We start from the raw sequence: 21,676 nt of genomic DNA, 5'->3' as shown, positions 1-21,676 counted from the left end.
TATCATAGAATTTTTGAAGGTATATAAAATTTCAAGGGGCCCTAAAACTGACCATCTCTTTACTTTCCAAACTTGGAAGAGATTAAAATTTATCTTCTTCAAGCCCACTTATTCCAACAACAAAGGATGGAAGGATGAATTTTTCTTTATCCAAGGTGAATGGGAATTTGCACATTCAGAAGTAATTAGAGACCCAAGTGTTCCTCGGGAGACCATTTCCCCTTTAAACCGGGGTATAAACCGAACATTGTCCTCTTTTTTCTTTTTCTCTTTTTGCAGCAAAGCTAATCTTAACGTAATTTATTATTTTCAAGTCAGCAAGAACCTTCATTAACCAGAGAAGAGATTAACCGAGTGAGGCAAGTTATTGCTTATGCTGAACAACATAAAGGCGAGATGGACTATGATGCAATCATGACAACTGACAATATAAGGTTATATGTGGAAACCCCTTTAGTTAAGAGATCAACAGAAGATGTTCCACCGAAGAACTCCTTTGCCGAAGCTTCAAAAAGGTCAATTGCCGAGTCTACCGAGCCTCCGAGGAAAAGAATTAGCGGCAAAAGTAAAGCTGAAGAGCCTTCTGAAGAAAAAGGCAAAAGGAAAGCTGGAGATGCTTTCCCAAAGATTCCTTCGGCAAGACCGCCAATTGGTGCTAGAGTCTCTCTAGTGATTGCTGATGAGCCCGAAGATTCTAGCATTTCTCCTTTGAAGAAGAAGAAAAAGACAAAGAAAACCAAAGATGGCTCAAAAATAGTAAACCCTGTTATTGATTTAGAATCAGAGAGGCTTGAAGTAAGCTCGGGACCAGAAGCAATGGGACCAGTGTCTAATGTCCTCCCTAAAGAAGGAGTTAAAACTACATCTGATTTAAGAGCAGGTGGAAGGAGAATTGATTCTGAAGTGGAAGCGATTGCTCCTTATGTTAGAGCATATTCTAGTGTTCTGGGCACAATAGATACATCAATCCGAGATGCCCTTCTTGCAAACAGACCTTCCCGATCATCTTCTATTACACCAACAAGAACCGAGCTTCCTTCTCCTGTAGCACTTGAGGTTGAACCACTTTCTGCCGTGCCTCTTTCCTCGACTCCTACAGAAGTTGTGCATTTAAATGTTTCTGAGTCTGAAGAAGGAAGTCCTATAGATGTAGACTGTATCCTCAGAGATCTTGCTTCAAAGATACCGATAATAAAGCCACTTGCAATGATCATTCCAGGACAAACCAAAGCGAAGAGTTCATTTGTAAATCCTGAAGTGACAGTACTGAGCCTGTGGTTTCTGAATTTACTGCTACTAAACTTGTGGCCAAAGAATCTGTGATTGTTGAACCTTCGATTACAGAGCTTGCTGTTAATGTGCCAACAGTTACAGAATATGTAGCTGCGGAGCATATAGTTGCTGAGAATGTGATTGCTGAATGTGAAGCTGCTGAACCTATAGCTATTGAATTGATGGTTGCCGAACCTGTAGTTGCTGAACTTGTGGTAGCAGCCATTGAATTTGAAGAGGTTAATTTTAATTTTCCAACTGGTGGGGAATCAATTAACCTTGAAGAATTAACCCAGTTGCCAAAGAATAATCCGGGTGGCTATGATGCACAGAATCTTACTGGGACTTCACAAGCAGCTGGTTCCTCGGTGAACTGTACGCCTGAACCAATTACTTGGTCATTCGGGGAACCTCTTTCTCAGTTGGGAAAAAGAGAAAAAATTAAAATAGAAATAAACTAAGGAATATAATTCCAAACAAAATCAAACAATCCCCGGCAACGGCGCTAAAAACTTGTTGTGTCAAATACCACATTAATTAATAGATAATATTTAGTACATTTTACTTGCAAGTGCACGAGATCAAACGATAGTATAGTGTAGCAAGTACAAGAACGATCCCACCGAGATTGTTAATTTTGTTTTAGAAGTAATTAAAAATATCAAATTGTCACTAAATTGATATTGTGAAAAAGAAATAAAAAGATATAAAGATAAATGAAAAGGTAACGGTAGGGCTTTGATATCCACCACTAATCATACTTAGATAATATAACAATATGCCAATGATCCGATCATATTGTGAATACTTAATGTTTGCCAACCTAAGGGTATGGGTGTCTACTCCTTAAGCTATTGATTTTTCTAAGCAACGAATTAGGCATAGGTGTCTACTCTAATTCTTTTCCTTTTTAAAGGATTTAGCATGATTGTCTACGAAGTTGTTCTTTAAGAAAGTATAAATCTGTGGAAATCGACAAACACATAAGGCCTAGGGCATGGGTGTCTACTCCTGGTTCCCCATGTTGATTAACCCAAGAACCCGGTGTGGATTTTTTTTGTTACTCTTATTAAACCCAGTACTCGATCATCCAAATTGATTTAATTAACTAGTCCATACCACATGCATATGTTGATCAGACAAACACATATGAGGAATTCAAGAAAACATGAATTAATCAAGTTAAGCAACACAATATGATTATCACAAAGGCGCCAATATTGAAATATTAAATGAGCATAATTAGGGCTTCAATCTAGCCCTCCTAAAGAGTTAGTTATACATAATGAAAATAAATTTAAAGAACCGAAAACCGCTCCTAGAAGTAGCCTCCAAATTCCTCCCCTAAAGTTGTGTCTATTCAAGCATGCTTATTCTCAAGGTTTAGAGGTCTATTTATAGGGCTTTAGAAGTCCTTGTTATACTAGTAAACCTAGAAAATTCGTAGGGTTTTAGTCCTATTACAAGTGGGACTTGGAAAACCCTAATATGGAAGGAAAGGGAGTCTGGCCGCCTCTGATGTGTCACCAGCGCACGGGTGCGATCGATCGCAACTTGTGAGCGCTCGATCGCACGTCTGCGATTGAGACTCTTCTGGTGTGCGCAGGATTGCACATGGCTGCACTTGCTGCTTGTTTTATCTGGTAGTGCGCTTGATCGTAGGTTCCCTGTGATCGATCGCATTGCTAGGAACTCCAACTTTTCCCAAATTCTCTCTTTGAGCCCAAATCTTTTAGATTTATTTTCTTCTCTTCCAAAAGCCTACAAAAGCATGGAAAACACATAAAAGAACTAAAATAGCATAAATTATCATCACTTAAGGAATTAACACATATAAGTTTAAGAGCTAAAATATGAATATTTTGGCACTTAACAGGGTGATAGTTGGCTTGGCAATCCCTTTGTTGCCTTAGCTGATTTAATTCAGGCTAATCATGTGCCAGATATCAGTGCTCAATTCCCGAAGGAAGTAATGGAGCACATGTTGTATCATCAACTTGAGGTAAATATTTCTCCTTTCTTTTTGAATGTTGATAATAATATTCTTGTTCTGACGAATTTCTTTTCTTGTAGGGGTCCATGGATAGTATGAACTTCTACCTCCACCTTAGAAGATCTGCTGAGAGTTTGGCTCTGGAGGCCGAGAATTCAAAATAGAAACTTGAAGATACTGAAGCTGAAATTAAACGACTACAAGAACTGTCATCTCAGCAAGAGAATGAGCTTCTCCTTTCTGGAGAATAGATAACCGAGTTGGAGGCTTAATCTGTTCAATTAAATTCTTGAATCCGAGAATTAGAAACTTAGTTGGTTGCTGAAAAGGCAAAATCTGAGAGGTTATTAACTGACTATTCAAATCTTGAAGATGAAGCTAATCAGTTTAAAGAAAAACATGTTGAGGACGAACTTCAACGCTGAGCTACTGAGTCTCATATCAACTTAGTTTCTGAGGAACTTGAGGAAGCACAGAAGTATTCCTCAGTTCAATGTACCAGAGCTAAGGTAGCTGAGGGAAAGCTAAAAATAGCTGAGGAGAAACTTATGGCTACTGGGAAGAAACAAAAATTGACAGATAAGAAGCTTAAAGCCCCTGAAAAGAAGACTTCGAGTCTTAAAAGAAAATTTTCCCGAGCTAAAGATCAAGTAATTAGATATAAAGAGCAAGCTTGAAATTTCTATAAGCAGCTTTCTTTTGCTTGTTGGGGCCAAGATTACGGTTGGGGCATAGGTTTCATCTCAGATTTTGAAACTCTCCGAAGCTGGTCTAAGAATCCCCCTAAAGGTGTTGATCTTGATACTATTAGACCCGAAGATATTTCCCCTACCGAAGAAGCTATCAAGAAGATTGCTATAATCGGACAAGAGCAAATGCCAGACTACAAAGGAATTACATACTTCAGTTTCAACCCATTTGCCAAATATGAAGCTGGGGAACCTTCTGCTGCTAAAGAGCACTCTAAAGAATCTTCATCTCACGATAATTCTAAAAAAATCAATAAATGTATCAGATGAAGAATGTGATCATGAATCGGATGAAGCTGAGAGTTCATAAATTTTTTAAAATTTTTAAACTCTGAGTCTTCAAATGTAATCCTTAGCACATTTTTTGAATGAAATAAAATTCATTGTTGAACATTTTCTTCTTGTTTCTTCTATTTTTGATAATCAATAGAGATGTTTTGCTTTGTGATTTTATTCAAATCTTTTTCATAATCAAATATAAAACAAAAATCACTTCATACATGTGTACCCCCCGATTCCTATAGCTTATGAACTCAATTAATAAACGATGGGAATCTCACAAGTCACAAGTTGGGAGTTTAATTGTTGTGATTGGTTTACATGGTGCTCAGCCTTGGGAAAACACTTTGTTCAGATATGTTTCACCGAGAGTTTTTGGTTCAGAAAGCGCTGGGTTTAGCTATATTTCTTGAACATTTGCCTCGGAAAAACGCTTAGTTCGGCTATTTTTCTCTGTGGTCTTTGCCTTAGGAAAGCGCTTTGGCTATATTTCACTGAGTTAAACTCGTGAAAGCGCCTTGGCTATATTTCTCCAAGTAGTGCCTCAGGAAAGCGTTTTGTTCAGCTATATTTCTCTAAGGACTTTTGCCTTAGGAAAGCGCGTTGGCTATATTTCTCCAAGTTATGCTCAGGAACCGCATTTGCTATTTTTCTCTAAGGTTAACCTTCGAACAACCTAACTCTAAAGGTTTTTTCCGTTCTCTTGATGGTTAAGTTCGGAAAGTGCTTTGTTCAGTTATATTTCCGAACTCATCTTCGGGAAAGTGCCTTGGTTATATTTCAACGAACTAAGCTTGGGAAAGCACTTTGGCTATATTTCACCGAAGGGTTTGGAAAGAACTTTTACAGCTATATTTCCAAATTGAATTTTCAAAAAAGCGCTTAGTTCAGCTATATTTTTCGAGTGTGGAGTAGAACATCTTATTCACTATGTGCATTAAGATTTTTGTATGATTATAACTTCAAAAGATTCTTTATTCATAAAACATTTATTTTACAATAGCAAGATATGAAAAGATGAATCTTTGAAATTACAATTTTTATACAAAATACTTCTTACGATGCTCAGCATTCCATGGCCTTTGGAGGGCTTTTCTTTATGAATCTGCGAGGTGATATGCGCCTGCTCTTGAACATTAAATCACCTTGTACGGTCCTTCCCAGTTCAGTGCTAATTTTCCATCAGCTGAATCTTTAGTTGCTATAGTGACTTTTTCAAGACCAAATCTCCAACTTTCAAACTTCGGTGTTTAACTCGCTGATTAAAATACCGAGCTATCCTCTATTGATATGCTACCATAGTTATCAGGGCTTGATCCCGCTTTTCTTGTAATAGATCACAAAAACTTCTTGATCCAATTTCAACTGGAATGACTGCCTCTGTTCGAAAAGTTAAAGCATAAGGATTTTCCTCAGTTGGAGCACTTTTGGTGGTGCGATATGCCCATAAAACTTCTGGAAGATCCTCTACCCAGTTTCCTTTGCGCTCACCGAGCTTTTTCTTCAGAATTTTGAAGATAGACTTATTTGTTGCTTCCACCTGCCCATTTGCTTGAGGATGCCCTGGAGGCGAGAAATAATTTCTAACATGAAGCTTAGCACACCATTCCTGGAATGAATCACAGTCGAATTGTTTGCCATTATCTGTGACAAATGCATATGGAATTCCATATCGGCAGATAATATTTTTCCAAAGAAATTTTTCAATGCTTGCTGTAATATTTACTAAAGCTTCTACCTCTGCCCATTTGGTAAAATAATCTACAGCAACTATAGCAAACTGAACACCCCCTTCCCTCGAGGTAATATTCCTACTATCCACCCCCATTGCGAGAATGGCTAAGGTGAAGAGATTGAACTAAGCTCCTCAGGAGGTTGCTTAATGATATTAGCAAAACATTGGCAATTGTCACAAGTTTTGACTATTTGCATTGAATCCTGATTCATACTCGGTCAGAAAAATCCTGCTCTAACAGCTTTGTGTGCCAACATTCTTGCTCATGAATGACTGCCGCATATCCCTTCATGGATTTCCTGAAGAATATAATTAGCTTCTTCTTTAGAAACACACTAAAGAAGAGGTAACAGAAAACCTCATTTAAAAAAGAACTCCATTAATTAAGGTAAATGGAGTAGCCTTTTTTATTAATTGCACTGCCTTCTTTTTATCTTCTGGGAGAACTCCTCTTTCTAAATATTCCACTATTTCTTCAGCCCAAGTAGGCATGACTTCAATTGTTAAAATCATGACCTCCTCAGTTATAGCATGTTGTTGTAAAACTTGAACTGGTTGATCAGTTTCTTCCACTTCATCGTCAGTTGCTGAACCCATCCGAGCTAAAAAGTTTTCTTTTTCATTTTCTTCCCTTGGGATTTTAACAATGCAGAATTTTTGAAAAAACTTATGCATATTCTGTACTTTAGATAAATACAGCTTCATCTTACTTCCCTTTGTCTCAAACTCACCATGGATATGGCCAACAATTACCTGAGAATCACTGCGTACTTCTACAAACTCTGCTTCCATCTCTTGGGTTAAACCGAGTCCAGCTATGATTGCTTCATACTCAGCTTCATTGTTAGTAGTTTTGAACTCTAATCTCAAAGAACTACTCAATTCTTTCCCATCTGGTGTAATTAATACTACTCTAGCTCCACCATTCTTTTTCGTAGATGACTCATCTACATAAATCAACCATGTCTCTAAGTCTTGCATATTGGTGAATTCTACCAAAAAATCTGCAAGTGCTTGACCTTTGATAGCATTTCGCGAAACAAATTGTATATCAAACTCACTAAGTTCGATTGCCCAATTAACTAACCGACCAGATAAGTCCAATTTCTGAAGCACCTTCTTCAATGGATACTCGGTTAGTACATTGATTGTATGAGCATGAAAATATGGTTGAAGCTTTCTTGATGCAATTGTTAAAGCAAAGGCAAGCTTTTCCATTTGCACATATCTTTCTTCGGCTCCACGTAATGCTCTACTGATGAACTATACTGGTTTCTGTACACCTTCTTCTTCTCGAATTAGAGCTGCACTAACCGCAGTTGGAGACACAGCCAAATACAAATACAATGTTTCTCCAAGAATAGTTCGGCTCAACAAACGTGGACTAACCAGATACATTTTTAACTCCTCAAATGCCTGTTCACATTCTTCAGACCACTCAAATGCTTTTCTTAAAAAAATTTTAAAAAGGAAGACATTTATCAGTAGATTGAGAAATGAACCTGTTTAACGCTACAATCCTTCGTGTTAGCTGCTGAAGCTGCTTTGTATTCTTCGGAGACTACATATCTAATACTGCTTGAATTTTTTCAGGATTAGCTTCAATTCCTCGGTTTGAAACTATGTAACTGAGAAATTTCCCTGATGAAACTCCAAAAGCACACTTTGTAGTATTCAGCTTCATCTTGTACTGCTTCAGCGTCATGAATGCTTCTTGTAAATCTTTCACATGATCTGTATGTAGCTTATTCTTGACCAGCATATCATCAACATAAACTTCCATATTCTTCCCAATTTGTTCCTGAAACATCTTGTTTACTAACCTTTGATAAGTAGCGCTAGCATTTTTTAAACCGAAAGGCATAACTTTATAACAATATAAACCTTGGTCAGTAATAAATGATGTTTTGTCTTGATCAGATAGGTGCATGAAGATCTGATTGTAACCAGAATATGCATCTATAAAGCTCAGCAACTCATATCCAGCTGTTGAATCAACCAGTGAACTAATATGCGGCAATGGAAAATTATGTTTTGGACATGCTTTATTAAGATCGGTGAAATCCACACACATCCTCCATTTCCCATTGGATTTCTTGATCATTACTATATTAGCTAACCAATTGGGATAATATACTTCTTCAATAAATAGAGCTTTGAGTAATTTGTCTACCTCATCGGCAATAACCATGTTTCTTTCAGGAGCAAACTTTCTTCGCTTCTGCTTCACTGGTTTTATTTCCGGATTCACATTTAATTGATGAATAATATCCTTTGGGTCAATCCCATGCATATCTTCATGGAACCATGCAAAGACCTCCAAATTCTCCCGAAGAAACTGAATAAGAATTTCTTTAACTTCTGAAGTTAACTCAGACCCTATCTTCACAACTTTCCCTTCTGCTATCAATATATCAATCAACTGCTTGGCTGGTTCTTTTTTCAACTCAATCTTCTTTTCATTGCTCACATTACCGATTGTCAAAAGTGCAGACTTTGAAGATTTTTTCAGAGATGTATTGTAACACCTTCTCACTACAACTTGATCACCTTTAACCTCACCAACCCCTTCAATTGTCGAAAACTTCATCTTCAAATGATAAGTGGAAGTCCCAGCTCTTAATTGATTTAAAGTTGGGCAACCTATGATTGCATTATAAGTAGATGGTCAGTCAATTACCAAAAAATCTATCATAATAGTGGCTTGTTTAGGAGCAGTTCCCATTGTAACAGGAAGAGAAATCAATCCTATCGGTTGAACTTGCTCTCCTGCAAATCCTATCAATGGTGATAGAAAAGGTTTGATCTTTTCCCGACCAATATCTAATTGCTGAAATATTGTCCAATACAAAATATTTGCTGAGCTACCATTGTCTATTAAAACTCGGTGAACCACATGGTTAGCTACTGTTACAGTTATCACCAGTGCATCATCATGAGGCATTGAAATTTCTTTCGCATCTTCTTCTGAAAATGTCAAAATCATAGGATCCTGCTTTTGTACTTGGAAGGCTTTTCAAGAAAGAAAATTTCTTCTATTTTTGCTTGCCTTGCATAAGCTTTCCTTGCTGAACTAGATTCTCCCCCACAAGCTAATCCTCCTGAAATTGTATGAATCTCACCAACAATAGTCTGGTTTTGTGGGTTTCGCTGATTGTTCTGAGAAACCTTCGGTTCATCAAACCTCTGCTTTTGATTACGCAGATTATCATTATTCTGCTCGTACCTCCTATTCTGACTTTCTTGAGGATTTCTATCTTTCTCCTTTTCTTCAGCTAGGAATTTCAATAACTTCCCATTTCTGACAAATTTTTCAATCTCAAACCGAAGACTTATACAATCTTCGGTATGATGACCATGATCATTATGATATTCACAAAATTTCTGGATATTGCAATTCTGAGGAAAAGCTTTCATCTTTCCTGGCCATATGAAGTTTGGATCTTTTTTCATCTCCATGAGCACCTTGTAAACAATTGTATTCAAAGGTGTCCATCATATATACTGCTGTTGATTTTGCTTATGTGGTAGCTCAATCTTCTTTTCTGGATTTTTGAAATTTTGCTGATCTTTCTTCCTCTTTTCAACAAGAGCCCTTGGTGTCACTTTAGCAAAATTAAAAATACTCTTATTCCCTTCGGCTTTGGATTTCACCAAAGCTGAAATAGTTTCTTCTTGATTTATAAATTCTTCAGCTTCATTCATAAATTGCCAAAGAGTTCCCAAAGTCGGCTTTCGAGCTGATTCAACCATCAATGGGCCATCAGTTTTTATTCCATGCATCAAGGCTGAAAGAACTGTTTGCTCATTCGGACTTTCCACTATCAACTTCTCTCGATTAAACCGTAACATGTAATCTTTTAAAGACTCGGTTTTTCCTTGTGTGAGAGATAATAAATATGCAGGACTTTTCTTCCTTTTTCGAATTACAAGGAATTGACTCAAAAATTGTCAACCAAGAGAATCAAAACTATCAACAGATTTAGGACTTAAACCTCCAAACCATTCTTTAGCAATTCCCTTCAAAGTTAAAGGACAAGCTCGGCAAGCAATTTCATCAAGAGTATCATGAAGAATGGTATGAGGGAGAGGATCTCCACTTCCATCATATTTGTCAACCCAAGGGACATCAAACTTATCAGGGAGAGGATATCTCATCACCCGATCAGTAAAAGGCAAATTGGTATACTGCATAAGATCTTCGGTCACTGACTGATTTTCACCATTTTCAATTAAAAGAGCCATTTTTTCATATTTTGCTTTAAGATTTTGAACATCTTTATTTACAATAATCTCCTCAGGCTTTACATGATGTGAACGACTATGATGAGAATGACTATGATGGGATTTAACATGATTAGATTCACCATGATGAGACTTGACACCAAGATGTATATCATTACAAGACCTTTCTCGGTGAGAATTTTCTTTTGTTCGGACAGTATTATGAATTCCATGTACTGAACTTTCATTATCTTGCCGAATCGATTGTTGTCGGATTGGTAGTTGTGGCTCCTTAACTACTTCTTCATGCCTCTCTTCAAATACTGGATCTTTTCTAGGAAGTAACCTAGAAACAATATCTTCATTTTGTTTCTTCATAGCTGCAATTGACTCAACAATATGCTTCATAAAACCTTCCAATAAAGTTGTCTGAGTATTTGAATCATGAGATGTTCCAGGAACATCAGTTTGAACATTCATAACAGGGTATGGGGATGTATTCACCATATCATAATTTTAAAATTTGTAAGAACCGATAAAAATTGAGTTCCCACAGACGGCGCCAAACTGTTAAAACACAGTTTTCCGAATGATGACGTAGCACGAACCTTGTGAACATTGTTATGTCCATAGAATCCTCAACTACAAAATAATAAGAAAAAGGATCAAAGCTGCTGGTGTTTGCCGATGGGGAATAGCTCCGATGCCTAAATCAGTCATTGTGTTTAGGAGAATATATAAACTTTGAAGATTGTAAATGAGATGAAGAGAGTTGAGAATATCCGATTAAGGAAAAAGAAGTTACCAAAAATTGAAATGAGACCTCCTTTTATAGGCATCAGATAGCAGCTGCTTACCTGGCATAGTGGTCCTCCAGAGGATCTACGTGTCATATATTGTGTAGATGAATAATAGGAGAATGCCACATAAGTAAATAAAGTCTCCCGAGGATAACTTAGGGAGCATACACAAGACTCGGTTTACCGAGTCTTTGAACCGAGTGTTACATACCGAGCTTAGGTTGATATAAAATTACCGACCTTAAGTTCGGTAAGTAGGTGTAAGTAATCGAGTTTGTATTGTGGGCCGAATGAGTGGCTGATCCATGACCTAAGAACTTTCTAAAAGTTAAGGAAAACATTTAGACACCATGTGATTGGTTAGAGTGGGGGTCCATGAGTATAAACTCGTGATTTTGTATTATGCAATTGAACACGGTGGATGGAAAGAGGCAGTACTTGTTCGACGACGAGGGGCATAGCTGCGTAGATATTTGGACGCCTTTGGGGGGATCGCTACAGTGTGTTGCGGGCACTACCACCCGGATGTGGTTGAGACAATTGTCAACCAAACGAAGCGCCTACAACACTCCACCGTCCTCTACCTCAACTCCGCCATAGCTGATTTTGCCAAGGCCCTTGCTTCCAAGTTGCCTGGTGAGCTCAAGGTGCATAAGTGTTCCTTCTGCGTTGCTTCCGGCCACCCCAAAAGGTTTGGGGTGGCCAGGGGTGGCTTCCGACCACCCCTTCCAATTTTTTTTTTTTAATATTTTATTATTATTTTATCATTTTATATTTAATTTTTAAATTAAATTAATAAAAAATTATTATGCTGACATGGCAATAACGGAAGTTAAAAAATTTTGACATCATGGATTTTATTGGCATTTCCATTGATCCACGGAATAAATTTTCGAAAAAAAAAATGTTAAAAAATTTTGACGGTAGAAATTTTATTGTCATTTTGGATTTGATATGAAGTAAATTTGAAAAACTTAGGATTTTTAAATTTTGAAGGGTTGACTCAGAGACTTATTATACAATTACCCTAAATTAAATAAATAGTATTTATTTAATCCTCATTATTTAGAGTTTTTGTATTTAATGGTGTATATGATTTTAAATTTTTTAAATGATATGCTAATATTACCTCCATGGCTCCATATATACTATTAAATACACTAAATATAAATTATAAATAACTAATAGCTAAAAATATTAAAATATTTAAAGAACAAATTTTTTTAAAAAAAATACAAAGGGCTGGTTGGTTGGCCACCCCATTTTGGCCAAAGGGGTGGCTCCCCATGGCCAGTTTGGGGATGGTTCGGCCAACCCCGTTTGGCCTGGGTATAGCGTTGCATCTTCGTTTTAGACTTTGGTTAGTTTATGTAAATATATAGAGGATTTGTAAATAGTAAGGATAGTGGACAATAAGGACATAAACCTTTAAAAACTTCTAGCCTCCTGCTTTGTTGTTTATATTGAAGTATCTCATGAAATTTTGTACAAAAAAAATGATCTGTCCAAAATAATTTTGACTGCTAATTCTAAATTTTGATGAGGTTTTTTTATTTATTTTGTTTCATTGAGCAAATATACATAAGACTATTGGACTATAAGTATGAAAATTAAGTTGGAAGACTCATATAAATGATATAATGGTGGGATTGATAATTTATGTGGTTCGAGCATTGAAACAATAAAGCCCAATTTATGAGCATTGATTCAGTAAGTTTAGTTTGGAGGAATCATAAATAAATTTTAACTATGATTTGAATAATAATTTTATCAAAAGTAAGTGTATTTTTAAAAGCATTTATTGCATTTTAAAATCACAATTTTTTTTTTTTTGTTATAAAAAAAAAAAAAAAAAGAGGTTGTACATTTGAAAATCGTTACACCAAGAACCTTGGTCAAAATACACTTGTAAAATGAGTTTATGAGAAAGTTGGTCCAATGTTAAGAATCCATATTTAGGGGTTACCATAAAAAAATAAATTAACACATGAAATATTTAATTAAAGTAAAAGATAAATTATGAATACAAAGTTAGGACTTAAATTATCACTTCAATAATTTTAAGTATAAATTTAATAGTTTAATTAATATTTTAATACCTTTAACCACATAATCACATAACTTTAACTTCAGTCCGCAGAAAACATAATTAGACCTTTTTTTTCCCATTTGACGATTCTATCTTTTCATCCTATCTCTAATTTTGTGTCTAATTACTTATGAAAAAAAGAGAGATATGTTTCTTATTTAATTTATGAAAAGCTTGCACGTGCGTCAAGTTGGGGGGCCACCCTTGAATTTTTGGCACATGGACCTAACAAAAAGGAAGAGAACATCAACCCAAAAGAAAAAGACACAACAAAGAGAAATGTCGTCAAAACATTTGACGAATTTCATTAGTGTGCCATATCAGCACCAATAAAATGATAATACGTGTAAATTTTTCAAAAAAAAAAAGGAGATGATGTGAAATAATCTCAATGCAATGCACACCCATTTGCTACACAATGACTGTTTTTATCAAAATAATTGATAAGAGATCTCCAAATTTGAAGCACAAGGTTATGGTTCAATTTTGCTCAGAAACTATTTTACATTTAAAAGAAAAAAAACTATATATTGAGTGAAATCATCTTAGAAAGAAGGGTTAAAAATAGAGAAAATTATGAAAATTAAAATTCTTTTAATACAATTTCAGAAGCCTACAAGTAAAGCCTGAAATTCATAAGAGGCCTTTTCAAAAAAAAAAGAAAAAGAAAAAAAAAAAAAAGAAATTCATAAGAGGTGATGGTGTTAGACCTTAGGAAAAATAAATAAATAAAGAGAGCGGGTAGAGCCGAGGGTTAAAGCGTAAATTTACGCAAGTTGGATATAAAAGTCTTTTTATTTTTGTGAGCACTATATAAAGGTCTCAAGCCAAAAATCGCTCACAAAATTCTCAGACTAGCCGTTATCTCTCTTCGTGAAACCATTCTCTTCAATCGCAAGAGCCAACGACTAATCTCCCTCCGCTGCGTTCGTCGACGGCAGAATCAGCGGCCTCCGTATCATCGCGGAGCCCAGAGATCCAATTGCTTCCATCCCTCTGGTGCGCACCCTATCCTCTAGTCCTAGGGTTTCTATTCCTTTTTCACCGCTAAGATTTGTATCATGTCCGATGCGTCTCTAAATTCCTTGGATCGTTTTCAGGTATCCTCTGGAAACCGATTGACAAGGAATAATGAAGAGAGCTAGAGAGGAGGAGGAGGATGATGAGTACTCGCTCCTCTATGGAGCTCTGTCGTGGTGTAGGGGACCGATGATCGGCCAAGGAACTTTTGGGTCCGTATACAGAGCAGATATGAAGAAACCCAGAGCTTTTGGGTCGGTTGTGGCTGTGAAATCGGCAGATCCGTTGAAGGGGGGTTCGCTTTTGTGGGAAAAGACAGTTCTTGATGCTCTCCAAGGCTGTCCTCATGTTATTCAGACATTTGGAGCAGACACGACAAAACCAAGGAATAGTATTGTGCTTTACAACGTCCTGTTGGAATTTGCTTCGGGAGGAAGCCTTTACGATTTAATCGTAAAATCAGGCTGTGGTGGGTTGTCTGAGAGCGATGTCAGAAAGCACACAAAGTCTATGCTTGTGGGGTTGAAACACATTCATGATCGTGGCTTCGTTCACTGTGACTTGAAGCCTGATAATGTTCTTTTAGTGCCTACTGCTGATGGGTTTGAGGTGAAAATTGCTGATTTTGGAGTGGCAAAGAAAGCTTACACTAGTTGCGAGACAGAGACGCCATCTTGGAGAGGGACTCCATGGTATTTAGCCCCAGAATGTGTAATTTACCGGGTACAAGAGGCCTTCTCTGATATATGGGCTCTTGGATGCACCGTGCTTGAAATGCTGACTGGAAAACTACCGTTGCCTACCATATCTGGTTCTGACTCTCAAATTGTGCCTGGATCTGTGCCACACATTCCGGACAACATATCAAAAGCAGCGCAGGATTTCTTGAGGTGCTGTTTTGAAATAAATTTCATGGATAGAATGACGGCTGATGCGCTGTTAGATCACCCGTTTCTGGTGGGATTAGATGACACAGATTCTTCTTCACATGTTCAACTATCAAAAGAAGAAGCTGCAAATGCTAAGAGGATTAAATGCAGTCCCTTGTCTTTTCCTTTTGGGTGTGGCTTCATACCCTTATCGGATTTTTCATCACAAGAGGCAGAGGTTCCAGAGATTGGAGCTGAAAATACAAACACAGTGACATCTTTTCCTTTTTCATCACAAGAGGCAGAGGTTCCAGAGATTGGAGCTGAAAATACAAACACAGTGACATCTTTTCCTTTTTCATCACAAGAGGCAGAGGTTCCAGAGATTCGAGCTGAAAATATAAACGCGGTGACATCTTTTCCTTTTGGGTGTAGTTTCATACCCCTACCAGATTCTTCATCAAAAGAGGGAGAGGAGGAGGAGATCCGATAACCTGCTCTTCTTCCACTGAGCAAATTAGCTGGAGTGCAATTTTCCCAAAACCACTCATCCGCTCAAGGCCTTTAGCTCATTGGCAACATCCCTTTACTTTCACAGCTTGTGCCGGAGCTTAGGGATTGAATTTAGTTTTGATTTATACTCGTCATCAAATTTTGTATAGCATATAACACCTCATTTCTGAGAGAGGGTACTTGTAAATCGGATTATGTTATGTACATTGTATTCATTTTTTCCACAATATAACATACTTGCAGCATTTGTTCAACTTCATAGTTTGCCTTAATTCGAGTGAACCATTGTGCAATGTTTTTATTTTATTTTTATCATTTTCTTCAGCCTTCATATGGGCTGGATACTGGCATTGTTAGGCCTCTGCCTCACCTACAGCTCTGTGAATATGAGCCATTTGCAGTGTTTATGATAATGTTCACCACTGTTTTTGCTTGTGAGTGAAATCTTGCATTGCCCCCCAGAACTAAACTAGATGCAGCTCTGCAAAGATAATTGTGTTAGCTGATATATTTATTTGCCTTTGAGCCTCTATGCAAATATAATTGTTCATCAAAATATTTGATCATCTATGGAAACAAAAAAAATCTTCTTTTTTTTTTTTTTTTAATTTTATTTATGGAAAGGATGATCAGAAGTTAAAAAGATGGTACACTTTCAATCTATATATATGGGTTCATTTCGGTTTTGGTGAAATATTTGTATATTCAAAATGTACTACAGAATTGAATCCCTTACATTGCTAGAATTGTGAAGAATGTGACAAGGAGAACAGGCCAGAGGCAACACTGCTTGTAAGAAGGGGGTATTCTCCTCAGCTTTCCACTCTTTCTACTTTTACTACAAAAACTAGTTGCCAACAGGAAGCCTCCATATACAATCCCACACAAAAACCACAGCACCCCAATGCAATAACCATAAATTCCAGTAAATATAGTCGACTGCACAAAATAAGATCCAAGTTATAAAAGAATTTGGATGGAAAAAATAAAAGGTGGGAGAGAGATTTACACTCCAATAATGCTTGTTGGTGATGTTATATCCTCCCCTGTATTTTTTCAAATTATCCAAAGGATCCACCCACACAGTACCATCTGACTGTCTAATCGGTTCTGAGACATTGTTTGTCTGAAGCAAATTTCTCCCTGAGTAACCAGGGAAAAGAAAGAAAGAAGAAAATTAGCAGCTCAATCAAGGTGACCAGTGGCTTCACACTGTGGACGCAATCCAGCACCCTGTGTGACCTTCACATGTTAGTTATATTAATAAGTTGATATTAATGACAACTTTTTTGTTTTGTTTTTTATTTTTTGTTTTGTTTTATATAGAAAATGACATTTTAGCTTAATATCATTCTTCTTTTACATCATATGTATTTTTAGGTTTGTATGCTTGTGCACATATGCCCCCCCTTTCCCTTTGTAGCTCCTAATATTTAAAACTATATATATATATATATGAAACAAAATATAACCTTTTTTTCTAAGTAAAATTAGGGGTTGAACCTGTAGTTTTCACTCAGTTATTTAGCAATCCCCCTAACATAGTTTATCCCATATATAATAATTTGCAGTAATTAGCAATATCATGTACTCATTAATATTACTTTAATAAGTTACCAATGTTATTGTAAAAAAAAAAAAAAAACCAATAAATATATTTCCATAATATGCTATATACAAACATAGTAAATTATGCAGCAACTCATAGCACCTGAATTCAACTCATTGCACTTTAATTAACCTTGAATCCTTAACTGTTTTACTTTTTCTTTTTTTTGATGAATGAAAACTTTTATAGAAGAACACAAACATATTACAATAAATTTTCAAAGCCATAAAATATCATCCTCACCTGTTGCAAAGCTATTAAATGAGATTGTCTGTCCTGCAATTTTTGGAATTCTGGAGGCTACTAAAATTGCCATTATGAAAACCAGGGGCACAAGCCACTCTATAACATCTATGGAGCCCATCTTTAAGCTGTGAAATAAGTTGCAAGAAGAATTTAACTTTGTTGATGGACAGTTTCTGATGAGTGACGTGGCACACCTGCCAAGTCCGGGTTAGGCGTCAAGAAAGAACTTTAAAGTCAGGTGTCAAGAAAGAACTTTAACTGCACAATAAAGAAGAACAAAGGGATCGAAGAGACCGGGATGAGCCAGCGGGACACTCTAATGCCTAAGTTAGTATTTGAGAGAGAAAGCGTAAGCACTAGAAGACCTTAAGAGCAAGAATTGCGATTACGTCAATGTGACGAAATGACTTGCCTTTTATAGGAAGTAGTAGATGTCCCCCAATCAATGACTTACTCTTCCCTGAGTTTCTGTTGTGCAGTTGCTCACAAGGGATTTGAATAGTTATCGTTTCCGAGATCTTAGTAGACTAAGATTGTAGGATTTGGTAATTATAGATATCATCGCATTTAAACATTTGTATGTGATATGCGGATGGATAAGATTTGTATTTCAAATAGATTTGATAGCTTTTTGAATGTTGGGATAAGATCACTTATCTATTAACAGTTTGTATTTCCCAAGATATCTGAGTTGTCCCTGGTACCGAGACCTGTGTGCCCCAACTTATCAATCTCGGACTTAAGGGTCTCGGCTCCATAGGTCTTTGATCTTTCCATGCTTAGTTTGGGCCCAAGGCTTGCAGGGCTTTTAAGAGTTTGATCCGTGACCCAACAGTTACCCTCAATTTCCTTGTTTGTATGACTATGAAAATTTTTATGTTTGAGAAAATGGATCAAACTTTCGAAGCCCATCTCTGCGTGAGAATATCTGTGACGATTTGAGGCGGGAAAATTTTGAAATTTGAATTTCAAATTTTGGCGGGAAAATTTGAATTTCAAAATTTTGGCGGACAAATTTTTGAATTTCAAATTTTGTAGGGTCAGTTGGAATGCTCGAGACCCTATCAATTCATTACCCTAGGTACTTGAGTACCTCCACGTGTCAGCTGCAGAGGCACACGCCTTTCTCGTCGCATTTAATGCGCAGGTTTCCGAGGCGCACCTTTATAAAAGAAGGTTTCTTTTTTCTTTCTTTATCTTCTTGAAGAAACTTTTACCTTGAGACTCTATTTTTTTTTTTTTTCCGAGAGCTTTATTCTTCCCCTTTTTCTTTCTCTATCTTCAACAACTATGTCTGGCGACGAGGGGTCAGGCTCAGATGGTGTCGAAGGCAATACCTACCCAGCCCTTTGTGACCAGAACTAACCAAGGCTGATGAGAAAAGGATCAAGGAAGAATGATTTATTCTTAAGTCGGTGAAGCTTCGATTTGATGACGAGCAAACTGGTGCCATTGTGCGTGCTGATGCGCACGAGGTCTGCCTATACAAGACCATGTTTCGTGCTAGTTTCCAATTGCCTTTTCCGCGGGTCGTACGAGAGCTACTGAGCCATCTGAACTTGGCTCCACATCAAATTGTGCCCAACGCGTGGAGGGTGTTTAGCGCGTGCATCATGCTCTGGCCCATGGCTCTCAAACCCAGGCATTTCCTCTCTGGACGAAAGTTCTTATCCATGTACTGACTCCAAAAGAACCTTAAGAGTGATGGTCTGTACAACTTTCAGTCTCAGTGGGGGAAGTTCATCCATATGGATGGCAAGTACTCCAGTAACCATGGATGGAAGAGCAAGTACTTTTTTGCCACGGGTCAATGGGAGTTCTTTCCTACCGAAGCTGCTAAAGGTCCGAGAGTGCCTCGGGAGACATGTGTTCCTGTGGGGAATGCTGCTAAAGAGCCAAGCCTTAAAGAAGATGAGCTGCGCCGTGTGAACAAGATTCTGGCATGGGCTCAAAAACATGAGAATCTAATGAGCTACACAAAATTAATGAAGGTGGCCTTCGAAGGGCAAGGTTTAGAACCTCCTGAGGGAGGTGCTGGTGGAGTAAGGAAAAGACCGGCTCCCGAGGTCGTCCCTGATCCAATGCTCGCGACCTCAGATCCACCAGCAACAAATACCCAAAGAGCTACCCCTCAGAAGCCCATAGCAGATAAAGGCAAGGGCAAGAAGGTGGAGCTCCACAAACAGAAGAATTTCCCACTTCATACAGGTGGACCTCTAAAAATATGAGGGAAACCCGACCAACTTGCAGCTCCACAACTCCGAACCTCTGGGCCTATAAAGATGGAAGGCAAGGCCAAGAAACCCGTCACTACTCCTTCTCAAGCAGCTAGGGCTTTGAGGTTGGTGGATGAGCCTGAGGAGCCCGATGAACTTCAAATGAAAAAAAGGAGACTGGTGAAGGCGGCGGAGGCCAAAGTACAGAATCAGCTGGCCAGTTTCTAGGCCGCTAGGAGGAAGACAGGTCCGAGGCCTGTTGTGAAGCCCGTGGTGGAAGTCGAGGCCTTCCTCGCAAATGAGCCCATTTCTATGCAGCCTTTGAATGCGTCTCCCTTGGTCTCAGCTGGTGGCGCCCCTGGGACCGTAATCTCCATCGAGTCCGTGTCATTTCAACCCTTGGGCTCAAACATCCAACATATCTTGAATGAAATAGAGATAAAAGAACATTCGGAGAGCTCCGTAGGGATGGAACGCGAAAAGGCTGAGGGGCCTACTACAGTAGCGGAAGAAGGGATAGGGCCTTGGGCTTTGTCTTCTATTGTTGAAGAAGAGCTCAAGGCTCAGACTTTGACACTCGCAAGGGCTCAGACACCGGAGGAGGAAGGAGATGAGCTCCCAGTGAATAGAAATTTTCCAGATGAGCAGTTGATTGTAGTTGATATCCAACTCCCATGGTATGCAGATATAGTCAATTATATAACTGCCAAGGTGTTTCCTCCAGGTATGTCTAGTCAAGAAAGGAAGAGGTTAATATCTATATCTAGACAATACCATTGGGATGATCCCTATTTATTCAAATTCTGCCCTGATCAAATCATTAGAAGGTGTGTCCCAGAAGAAGAACACTTGAGTATTTTGCAGCATTGTCATCAATTGGCTTGTGGTGGACACTTTGGGGCCAAGAGAACAGCGCTTAAGGTATTACAATCTGGTTTTTACTAGCCTAACAGGTTTTAAATGCTTTCTTGTTTTGCTGCTCTTGTGATAGATGCCAAAGGACAGGTAGGATCTCATCCAGAAATCAAATGCCGCTGCAAAATATTCAAGTGGTAGAGCTCTTTGATGTCAGGGGTATTGACTTCATGGGACCATTTCCTAACTCATTCGGTTATTTATATATTCTTGTGGGTGTGGATTATGTGTCTAAATGGGTCGAGGTTGTCCCCTCAAGGACTAATGATCACAAAGTGGTTATGAAATTTTTGCAGGAAAACATCTTTGCTAGATTTGGGACACCAAGGGCAATCATTAGTGATGGAGGGAGCCACTTCAACAACTATGCCTTTGCCTCTGTGACAAAAAAATATGGCATCACTCATAAGGTTGGTACTTCATACCACCCCCAAACTAGTGGTCAAGTGGAGATCAGCAACAAAGAGATCAAAGGTATCCATGAAAGGACAATGAATCCTAGAAGGATTGGTCACAACGCTTGAATGATGCACTATGGGCTTATAGGACTGCTTACAAGACACCTATCGGTATATCTCCATATCGTTTGGTTTTTGGAAAGGCATGTCATCTACCAGTGGAATTGGAACACAAAGCATACTGGGCCATCAAGAAGTTTAATTTTGATATGAAGCAAGCTGGTGACAAAAAGAAGCTCCAACTAAATGAACTGGAGGAATTGAGGCGTGATGCATATGAGAATGCCAAGCTCTACAATGATAGAACAAAGGCATACCATGATAAGCAACTGATCAGGAAGGAGTTTCAAGTAGGCCAGAAGGTATTGATCTATAATTCAAGATTGAAACTTTTCCCTGGGAAGCTTTAGTCAAGATGGTCAGGACCTTGCCTTGTTACACAAGTATTCCGTCATAGAGCTTTGGAAGTCCACAACCCACAGACAAATCAGTCATTCAAAGTGAATGGACATAGAGTGAAGCCATACATTGAAACGAACTTTGCACCAAGAGATCAAGATTTGGCACTTCAGTTTGTCCAATAAATAGCACCATCTGGAGCATCATCTTCTGGGCAGCACTGAGAGGGGACCACAGTCTGGCTGAAGACGTTAAACTTAGCGCACATGAGAGGCACCCCATAGTTTATC

The 21,676-nt window shown here is 38.0% G+C and overlaps 1 protein-coding gene across 1 annotated transcript; it reads left to right on the top strand.

Annotated features, from left to right (window-relative positions):
• The first annotated feature begins 14,272 nt into the window (after positions 1 to 14,272).
• Positions 14,273 to 15,523, top strand: LOC132165176 (mitogen-activated protein kinase kinase kinase 20-like). Its single transcript, XM_059575695.1, has one exon. The coding sequence runs from the start codon at positions 14,273 to 14,275 to the stop codon at positions 15,521 to 15,523; it is 1,251 nt and encodes a 416-aa protein (XP_059431678.1).
• The last annotated feature ends 6,153 nt before the right edge of the window (positions 15,524 to 21,676 follow it).

Source organism: Corylus avellana, chromosome ca1, assembly GCF_901000735.1.
Source record: "Corylus avellana chromosome ca1, CavTom2PMs-1.0".
Taxonomy (NCBI): domain Eukaryota; kingdom Viridiplantae; phylum Streptophyta; class Magnoliopsida; order Fagales; family Betulaceae; genus Corylus; species Corylus avellana.
Note: the sequence above shows the minus strand (reverse complement) of the source record. Positions and strands in the feature narration are given on the sequence as shown.